This window comes from Tubulanus polymorphus, chromosome 1 (assembly GCF_964204645.1).
Source record: "Tubulanus polymorphus chromosome 1, tnTubPoly1.2, whole genome shotgun sequence".
Classification (NCBI taxonomy): Eukaryota; Metazoa; Nemertea; class Palaeonemertea; order Tubulaniformes; family Tubulanidae; genus Tubulanus; species Tubulanus polymorphus.
This window is the reverse complement of record NC_134025.1, coordinates 4,885,458-4,896,188: the sequence shown is the minus strand read 5'-3', so window position 1 is coordinate 4,896,188 and position 10,731 is coordinate 4,885,458. Positions and strand designations below refer to the sequence as shown.

Below are 10,731 nucleotides of genomic sequence, written 5' to 3'. Positions count from 1 at the left end.
GCACAGAACAGACATAACGAGTTTATACAACATGTTGTGATTTTCCCTCCCCGGGAATTTCTATCGATATTTTTCGAGACAAAAAATAGAAATGGAAAATGAAATACTTCGTTCCAAAGGGATCTATTCATCATTCCATTCATTTGTTTTGGTACTCGGAGAGTGAACAAAATGTTTAGAAAAATGTTAGGATATTCCAAACATAAAAAAGAAAAATAATAGTTATAATACAAATATATTCCGCAGGGTTTTCAATGTGGAGGGAGGGGGTTCCATCAGTTATTGGTTGTTCTCAACGACGTTCGCGATACGTAAAGCAATTAGTATCACGAACATTATACACGTCTCTTCATGTTCTCAATGAAGTGTGCAGTTGACAAGTTCGATGCTACATTATATGTTTCAACATCCTCCCCGTCGGCTTTGGGCGGATTTCATTTCCCAAAAGTGACAATTGAAGACTTTTCCGAAATTAAAAGTAACTAAGAAAAAAAATTGAGTCAAGCGTATTTTTCAGTAACTCGAGTACGTCATTACCTGAATAATGGAAAACTTATAAAATATCGATCGATATATATATATATGTATCAAGTATTCAACCTGTATTTTTAATACGATGATTTTGAAAATACTTTCGATTCAACGCTTAATTTTGTGGTAAATTTATCGATACAATTGCCGTTTTATGAATGTTTTATGTTTCAGAGATGATCAGGGCGGTTATGTTTTATATCAAATATTGGGGTAAATATATCTCGTATGATACATATCAAGGAGTCCTTTAACAGAGCTGGGCATCTCTTATGCGCTAATTGTTTGCTGAGTGTGGCCTTCAAAGTAGATTAAGCATGCTTGGGCGCATTCAACATTTGCCGATCACCGAAAATAGCAGTCAGAAAACCTTTCATAAAACTACTAAGCCGTGCGTGACGTGGATCTAAATGGAGCCTCGGTAAAAAGGAAGCTTGGTGATGGATTTGTAATGTTCTTTTGGGAATCGCAAAAATATCCAAAATCTCAAGAATGTCAGAAATAAACACTGAATATATAATAGAGATATTATTTATTCACGGAAGAGACTGTAACCAGAAGTGCTATGGAACTAATAAGCTCAGAAGAAAACAAATTATGGCGAGTGTTCGTGTATCGTCTTCGGCAACAGTCGTAAAAAATCCGAATGTATTCTTTAAGATCTATTCATTAAATCCCCGTGGAACATTAAAATATAGAATATTCACACGTAATCACTAACAATCCTCAGGGCCACACGATTAACCTATGATCTGTTTCACCGTGTATCATCGCAACGTGACGACGGTCATGTTTTCATTCGGAACTTGAGGAATGTGAATCACGACTCGCTTTGGCATAGGCTGCATAACCGGCGCTTCATCCTCGTTTTCTCCTTGGAACATGAACCCTGAAAACACAATGCATTCAACGATAAACAAAACGGTTATGAAATGAAAGTTATTTCATTCTTTTCCACGATGCAATGGCCTCCCAGGGAAAATGTTTCGACAATTAAAGCATTTTAGCCTTTAGGATAATTAAGGTTTTTTCAGTCATTTAAATTGTTAATTTCTCAATATTTAAGCTTTTGGTTTCTGTGAGGAACTGGCAACTCCGGGATGTAAATGTCTATTAAACCATAGAATAAGGATAAATGATGTGTATATATGTCTTAATGATAAATACGTTGTGGCACTAGAGTTTGGTATGTAATTCTTTGGCATTAGAATTCATGATAATAGATATTGGTATGCTGCTAACGGTGTAGTTGACTTAAATACCAGAAATATGTTTTCCTAGTCTTTAGAAGCCTCCGACTAATCGGCTTATGTAAATTCACACCGGGTGTTGGATATTGTGTAATAGTGCGAATGTGTGTGTATGTGTGGGGAAATGGATGATCGTTGAATTAGTTCGATAAAACGCATGTAAACATGTCACAAGATGCATCCATTTAGATGTATCCGTTAGAAATTGGCAATCAAAAAACAGACATAAACTATGTTGGTCGAAGATATGTATGTAATAAACGTATAGAAAACGCGTTTTGAATGATGGTCCAAACACATTTTATGATCATTCACCGATGATATCTCGAAAAAGTGTGGGTACGGTCGGTCTGATCGATTCTTCTAAAGGCTTATCAATACCGGAAATGTTTCCAAACGCATTTTAAGGTTACCATCCCTTAAACGTAAATTACCTTGAACTTTCTGCCTTCCGTATTTCGTGAAGGGCAAACCTCGGATACCCTGGTGGTCAAGGAGTTCCCGTGCTGTCAGTACCGATTGTTTCGGCATCTCGCGAGTCGAATGTCTCAAGGGAACTGGTTTTCTTGGTGTAGTGCTATTGTAATTATTTTCCGCTTCTACGTTCTGTACTCGGAATCGACAATAGAATTCTCTCTCCAGTTCGGCGAGGTTTTCACACATGTTACATCTAGATGTCTCATCAGCAGTCGATTCGCTGCGGCCATTATTAGTTCCGCTGTCCAAATCAAACTGACGGTGAGCTGCAGAATTAGGTGGGGGTACTGGTAGTCTTCGTTTACTCGAGGACAGGGTTTTGAGGACGCGTAATCGTGATGTGCTGTTTCCAGACCGTCTCATAAACCCATCGTATTCACCAGAGTAACCAGGTTTCAATTTTCTATAAGTAATCGCACCTTTCATAGCGTCGATGTCACCAATTTTGCTCCGGATTTTTGAGTTGGAAGCATTGAATTGGTTTCGCAGTGCTTGTCGTACGTACTGTTTGTTTTGTTTTGGGGAAGAAGATGACATTGACAAGCTGGTCGCTGTTCCCGACCCACGCGAAGGTGTTCTCTTCGTTGCCAATTGCAGCACGCCCTCGGAAACACTATGCGCTCCTTCTCGACTTTTAACGTACAGTTTCCTCAGGCAATCCCTATAATCTACAACGCTGTTTGAATCTTTAGTTTGCAAACTCGAGCGAGAAGAGGCGGACATGGCCGCGTCTCTTTGCGCTAGCCTCTCTCCGCCGTACCTTGCGCCAGCGGCCTCATAAAGTGTCGTAGGATATATTGGCTTCTTTGAATTCCCCGTATCGAAAATTCTCTCGCTTCCCTCTCCTGTCTGTTCACCTGCAGCCACGAGTTTATAGTCAATATCTCCGGAAATATCTATGTTGTAAAAACGAACCCCGGGACTACGGTCTAATTGTGGGATATCGTCTACTATGTCGTCTTTACTTAGCGGTTCTCCTTTGGGAAAAGGTAAACTCATTAATTTACGGCGCTTAAGCAAGCTGTACGTTGCCATAATGCAATTGATCTTAGCATTAGCGAAAGAAATTCGGATATCCTCGCTATCTATATCCAGTTCATCCATCATGAAATCGGTAATGTCTTGGTCCAGAGTTGGCGGCCATCTTTTCAGTGGAACAGTTTGGGGAAACGTTTTAAAACCGTCGTTCAACCACGGGTGAACTCGGAGTACCGCCATCTTAATACGACGCGAAGGATCCGGGTCCAAAAGACAGTTGAGTAAATCTTGACATTCTGAAACAGTGAATTAGTATAATGATAGCAATAAGGTGTCATTATAGGAATCTAAGACATTAGGTCTAAAGCCTTGGTGGCTATTAGACGAATACGAGAAAGAGAAGGCAAAGCTCAGGCTAATTGCAAATGGACCGACTATCATGGCCCGACTACATTTAACAGTATGCACGTGCTCTCAGGAGTCGAGAGTAAATGCAACCTTGACCGAGTTTCGATATCGCTTTTGACGAAGCTGAAAAGATTTTCTTTTACAACATATCTCGACATGTTTTGTGATGGTAGTTTGGAATTTCGTGCTGTCAGTTTCGGACTGATTCCAGTCAGTGCGATAAAAGCGATCAGAATACCCAGCACGAGTTTAATCAAATAGAGACTCCTGTGAATTTGGTTTTGCTTTCCATTCATAATATCGACTCCTGGTCCGTTGAGATTCGACACTTTTAATCAGTTTGTGTTATATGATTTGGAATTGCGATCTCTGGCGGCGGCATCGTTATAACATTGATTACTGATGAGAACCGATCTGTCGACGTGATTTGGTGCGATTTCAATCGGTATGACCGCACCAATGAACCCTTAGCGGACATCATTGAAAGGCAAATAAGACGCGAAATGAAACGAATTACCGGCTTAAATAAGCGTGCGTTGCAGATCCGCTTAATTGTGTCTCGGTTTCCACGAATCTTATTGACTTACCGTCTGAGAGATGGCTGGGAATATTCGGTCCTTTAAGCATGGTGGCGTGTAATTTAGTATAATTGGTCGGACTGTCAACCAGAAATGGCAGGGTTCCGGTAAGCATCACAAACAGGTTTATTCCCCTGGAATGGTGCAATGAAAACGGGGTAATGTGGAGCAGTTTTTTCGTGTCCATAAACTTTAAATTCTGTCCGGGGGCGGTAAGAATATTTGAAACGTATATACTAGATATAGACTTAATAAAATTCTCTCATTTTTCTATCATTCTCACATAATTATCAAAATTTATCCAAAAGAGTTATGAAATACATATAATCACAAAATAAACGCCAAAATTCACAATTGTTATTGTTATTTTGAAATGCCAATATTGATGATTGCTCATCTACTCACACGAAACCCCTTAAGTTAATGCATAATAGGTAAAAAGAAATGTATATAAATATTATTGTAACGGTTTTTACGTCGTCAAATTCTTTTTGTATTTAGTTACTTATCTATAGGTTGCTTTACTCACAATGCCCATATGTCGACTGCTGGTCCGTGTGGCTTCTTCGTCAGCACTTCCGGTGCTGTGTAACCTGGAGAACCACAGTTTGTGAGTAAAATCTTCGAATCGTTGAAGACATTCCCAAGACCGAAATCTATAATACAACCATATACTTCATCAGTAGCCAAAACTATATATATATATATATACATGATTGCTAGGGATTTTGTGTTAGTTAACCACAAATGTTTGTTATATATTGTGTTGTTTTTGAAGAAAATAATACTTTTTGTGGGTTGGGTACGTTTCAGTAACCTATTTGTCCTGCTAACACGTCGAAAAGAAATAATTTGAGGTCGTGGCCATTAATTACAATGTGACTACTGACAAAATGACCTGACACTGCGACGTTGGTGTCGTTCGTAGTTATTTGTACTGACACGCACCATACACAGACCAAATCAGGAAGATCTTACGATGATGCAATTTATTGCGACAATAAAGTGTCATTAGCTCTACTGATTGGAGTTGTCTTCAGTGGTAAAACCGCTGACCGTATATTGACAGTTCACCTTTTCACATTACGACCGTTCGGTGTTATCAATGGCAATAAAATGTGTTAATATATACAAAACTCCACCTACATTTATCTATCATTTCCAACTTTACTGAAAACAGAACTTACCTATCAACTTCACATTTATATCTTTATCAAGCATCACATTTTCCAGTTTCAGATCTCTAACAAAGGGAAATAAATGCAGTTCAGAATTGTGGATGAAAATGTGCACTCAAAATTCATTATCTAATATTTCAATACCTGTGAACTACATGGGTCTTGTGCATATGATCGACCGCTGAGACTAACTGGCGCATAATTCGACGAGCTTCAAATTCGTTCAATATTCGCCTGAATTTATAAATACATTTTCTGTCGAGCATAGTTTCTTCTTCATCTCAAATCATCTAATTTATGGTTATGTTCTTGAACATTGGTTGTATACAGTAGAACCGGCTTAATTTGGATCATTTGAGACCACAAGAATTCATCCGGTATCTGGGATTAATTATAATTCACATTATAAGTAGTTTTCGTGTATGTTAATGAACAAATGAACAGCAAATAATACCTAGATTAAACCAAAATCTGGATTAAGCCGATTCGGATTAAGCCGGTTTGACTGTATATACAACAGGCCTATAGCAGAGAATGATATGCGTATACGGTACCTTAAATTGAGGTACTTAACGAAGTCACCCCCATCTGCCCATTCGGTCACCAAATAAAAACAATTCTCTGTTTCCATGAGGTCGTAAATCTGTATGATATTAGGATGGTCAAGTTTTTGCAAAATCGTCGCCTCTCGTCTGAAATGCTTCTTCATATACGGGTGTCGTTTGACGTTAGCTTTGTTCACGATTTTTACTGCGACCTTAAAAGAAAACATCGAAAAATAATTTTCCGGCATCATTGCTTTATATGTATTTTCAGTTTATATATTAGCTCTATCGGAATATCTTAGAGCACTCTGTTTAAATTAATGACCTTAAAATCTATCATATGACATATATCTATTGGTTGTTTGACATTATACAAGACTGTGAGAAGGCTTTAACAATAAGGCTATGAATGCTATTAAGTCTAAATAAAAAATGATTTTGCGAGCGATCGAATATCTCTCCGCGCGATAAATCGAATATGTAGACGTTCAGAAAATTTGATAATGCGAATCTAATGAAGACAAATTCTACATAATGCGCTATTGTTCTTCAAAATTTATCGGGACGTCGGAGCCGCTCATTTCCGACTTACGGTAAGCGTCATCTCATTGCGTGGGCCTGCGCAATATGCCTTGTCCTTGACCTTTCATCACGTCTGCGTGGAGGATTATTGCTTTAAATCACTGCAGACGATTTCGCCAATAGTTTTACGACCATAATTCAACAAAGGGTGAAGACATCATTCGTGAGCTTATCCAAAGGACGTGAAAATTTTGCAAATCATCAACGAATGTGCAAACGTTTAACCATGCCCAGTTTTGAATCAATTTGCAAATAACTGGTTAGTGATACTATATGCCAATTGCAAGAGTTACGGACTCTTTTGCAAGAGGACTCTTTTCGATTTATATTATATTAAAAGGGATATTTTCTAGGGGATATGTTGCACGTGTCGCGACTAGGCAGCTGTTGGTGATGTAGATCGATGAAGAAAGGATAATCTATCTGACACTTGTACCTCAGCTTAGACGATACTTAACAAAAATCTCGCCTCAGTTTTCGATTTGATTGTTTCGCGATGTTTGCTTAACCGATATCAGATCCGTCGAGAAGCTTAGGCACGGACACAGTAATTCAATATCAAAATCCCCTTAGTTCCTCAATACACAAGTACAAAACCACTCCACGTATACTTGAAGATTGACATTCACTGTTGAATATCCGCTAATCACCTACTTTGGAATGATTGTATTTACTAACTATCTTTCCGTAATGAAATTACCCGTGCGTAAAACATGCTAAAAGCCGAATATATCAATTATTAATTAATAAGAGGTTTGTATACGACAAAAGTCGATGGAAGTATTTCAACGAAAATTCAACGATATCGTGTGAAGATAGGAGTTATACTGCCTTTTGTAGAAGTGTAAATCTTTAAAAAAAACGCTGATAGTATTCTCAAAATTTCATGCAAAATTTCTCTTAAATTACAAACCTTTTCTTTCGTGGGAAGGTGGATTCCAAGTCTCACCTTCGCAAAAGCCCCTTCACCCAATACTTTCCCAATGACATAATCGCCAACTTTCTTCTTCAAATCTGAATTGAATGCATCCTTGGAGTCATCCTGCTTCATAATATCCTCGAGTAGCTCACTGTTTTGCATTTGTCCGCGTATTCCTTTCATAATAACGCAGTTTTAGCCAGATTTCCAATTTTCAAATTCAACTACTTGCTTTGCTGGCTTTTCGCATATTGTCATCGACTAGAAGTATATTACTTTCGAATAGACTAAAAGTAAAAATTAATTGCCCACAGGTTCAACATTCATAAATCGTGGCATTTATTACGACTAGGTAAATCACACAACCGAATGACAATCTTTGCAGGTCGGCCGAAACATATTTATTAATTACAGCGCGACTAACCAAGCGACACTTAGTAGCCAGACAAAACATATCAGTACAGGTGCCGCTATTCACGTGAATGCGTTTCTAAATATATGAAAAATACGCTGACGTTTGATTGAGCTGCCAAAGAAGAGTTCTATACAATCTAGGTATAATGGACGAAAAAACGAATTATATTATATTACATTATGTCTGCCATTCAAATAACAAATGATCGGCGTAGTTTTTCCTGCGACAAAAAATGTATGTCAGTACGATTTCTGATATGCTTTATTTAAACGGCGTACGTTAGATTAGCTTCTCGGTGGAATATTCCTTCTCGATACATAAATTACACGCATTCTTACAGCAACAAACAAAGAATCTTTCTTAAAATGAAGTTACTAAACAGCCCTATGCGGTGACGAAATTTTTCTTAAGCCAACCTGTTGTGCCAAAGTTGACAGTTATGTCGTTTATTCCTTTGGAAAAAAACACCATGACAAAAAGGTTCGATTCGAACGAAAGAATGATTTATGCTCCCAACGATTGTAGGACTCAATCCAAATGTAGTAAGTGCACAGCTAGCAACTAGACCCGAGTCTAAACATTTAACTCAAATCTATTTGAGTATTACCGAATTGGTGAAAAGATGACTTCATGTTACTTATAAGAATTTGAAAACGGTTGGGTCATTAAGTTGGCAAACCGTTTCAGCGACGTAGATGGATGGATTCAGAACAGAGAAAGATACGTATTGGATGTATTGGTATTGGAGATTTGTTGTGTCCTTGCTGTTTTTCGACAGTCGTTGGCATGCTATTTCATATCCTTATGCACTTGAAAAATTATAAGAAAATAACTTCGGTCCATTTACTATTGCAACCTTTATCGCGTTGTTTTTATGTTGAATCGAATTTGATATGCATGGCAATTCGTAGACAACGAAAGCATTAATGATCTCAAAATGCCATCCAACGAATGCATCAATGTCTCATTTTTGTCCATTACATACGTCCGTTTCTAAATTGCTTCGATCGCTCTTTATCTCGAGCAAGGGATAAGGCAAATACTAACATAAACTAAATATAACCGAGCCGAATTAATGGATATCTAATCACTTGTAGCCATTATAAGCGCCGAAGGGAATCGAATCAATGTTTGAATTGCATAAAGATCTTATAATCTAAAGATTTAGAAATAAATCTTGAGAATTAATTTTTGCACGTCCTATAATCACCCATCCCCCACCGCAGCCAGTTAGAAATCGACGGAAGTAAGTTTTTTGGTAATTCAAATTTGGGTATCACATTATTATCATCACGCGTATGGGAAGGAAGATCCGCTAATGATGAAAACATTTACACATCGAAATTCAACACAAGAAAATGTCTGACATTCGTTTTCAAAAAATGCTAACTTGCAATTCATATATACGTATATATTTATTTAGAAAATAGAATACAAATATATTTCAATATATTGAAAATATTTTCTGTTAATCTATGCTTTGAGCAGTTGAGTATTCTTCCGTCATCCATTATATTTTCAATCTTCTTCGTCGATCGTAAGTAGTTCATCGACCAAAACATTGTTATCCTGTTGTGCCGTAATGAAAGTTCTATTGCCAACAGTATTGTCACTGTTGTCGACTTCACTAGATTTTTCATCTTCGATCTCATCTATACAGCTATCGGCATATTCTACGAATTCTTCTGTCGGAGTAACAATTTGACTCGTAGTTTCATCGATCATCTCTGATTCAGATTGCCGGTCGGTCGGACTATCAGCATATATATTTTCGTCAAGTGGTGTCACTACCTGCATATCGTTCGTTTTCGTAAGAGTCTCTTCGGTTGAATAATCGTCTACGTCCGATGTCTTACAGGCGTTTCTATTTGGCGAGGTTCTCGGGGAGTTACCACCGTGTTCGATCATATCACTGTGTTCATCATTAGCCCATGCGGACTCTTCGTCTATATCAGCGTTATCGAGCCTTAAATCAAGGTGAATAGTATTCGACGTATTGGTGAATGGTTCCTTCTTTATGACGGGTGTCGGTGGAGGGGGTGACGTCTCATCTCCAAACACCATTTCATCCTCATTTGATTTTTCATTAATAACATTACTATCGGCACGCTTGTTTTCAACGTGAGTAATTAACCCATCCAAATCATCATTCCGACATGTTCCATCCGATTTTGCCGCGGTAGAAGATTTCTGCTGGTGTTGTAAAGGTCTGATTCCCATGTTAGAGAACATACCGAGTTGTAATGATAGTTCTCCCTGAGTTGGAGGACCCATGGTCCTCATAATAATGTTTCGTTGTGAGGTTAAGAGGTTACCATGTATATCGGGTAGTCTACTACATTTACCTAATGTTATTTTCGTAAGAGTCTTTTCAAGAGTCTCGGGTCGCTGAAAACTATTATCAGATATTACGTTTGACGTTTTATAGTTATAAAACAGTTCGCTATTTTGCGGAGCTTCTTTTTTATTAGATATAGCACTACCAATAGTCAGAAAGTTGGACATCGGGCCCGTGGGAGTGTCTCTCTCGAGTTTAAATAAACTATGCGTTACTTCGTGAAACGGAAACGTATTTGATCGAGTCGGTGACCTATCCTTCGGTATTGGGCGGATTGAACCAATCGGATGCATACACTTCCCTTCTAAATTCATTTTTGTATCTTTGTTCATTTCCCCAGTCGGGCTTGATACTTTCTCATTACCAAAAGTATACACTAAATCTGATGCGGTGCTTTTTTCCCGGTCGATAATCGTAGCGAAGCCATCAGAAGGTGGTTTTTGAGTGAATGATTTAACTTGCGGAAGTCGCACCGGATTACGCTTGGTATGTGGCCGGCTGTCGTTTGGTGAACTTTGTTGCATCATCGCTT

The 10,731-nt window shown here is 38.2% G+C and overlaps 1 protein-coding gene across 1 annotated transcript; it reads right to left on the bottom strand.

Moving 5' to 3' along the window:
* Positions 1 to 1,125: 1,125 nt before the first annotated feature.
* On the bottom strand, positions 1,126 to 7,629 carry LOC141915445 (uncharacterized). Its single transcript, XM_074806971.1, has 8 exons — positions 7,441 to 7,629; positions 5,955 to 6,157; positions 5,545 to 5,634; positions 5,410 to 5,465; positions 4,752 to 4,878; positions 4,232 to 4,356; positions 2,216 to 3,532; positions 1,126 to 1,420 (listed from the first exon to the last, which is right to left on the bottom strand). Exons 1-8 carry the CDS (start codon positions 7,627 to 7,629, stop codon positions 1,299 to 1,301), a joined length of 2,229 nt encoding a protein of 742 aa, XP_074663072.1. The 3' UTR covers positions 1,126 to 1,298.
* Between the last annotated feature and the right edge of the window lie 3,102 nt (positions 7,630 to 10,731).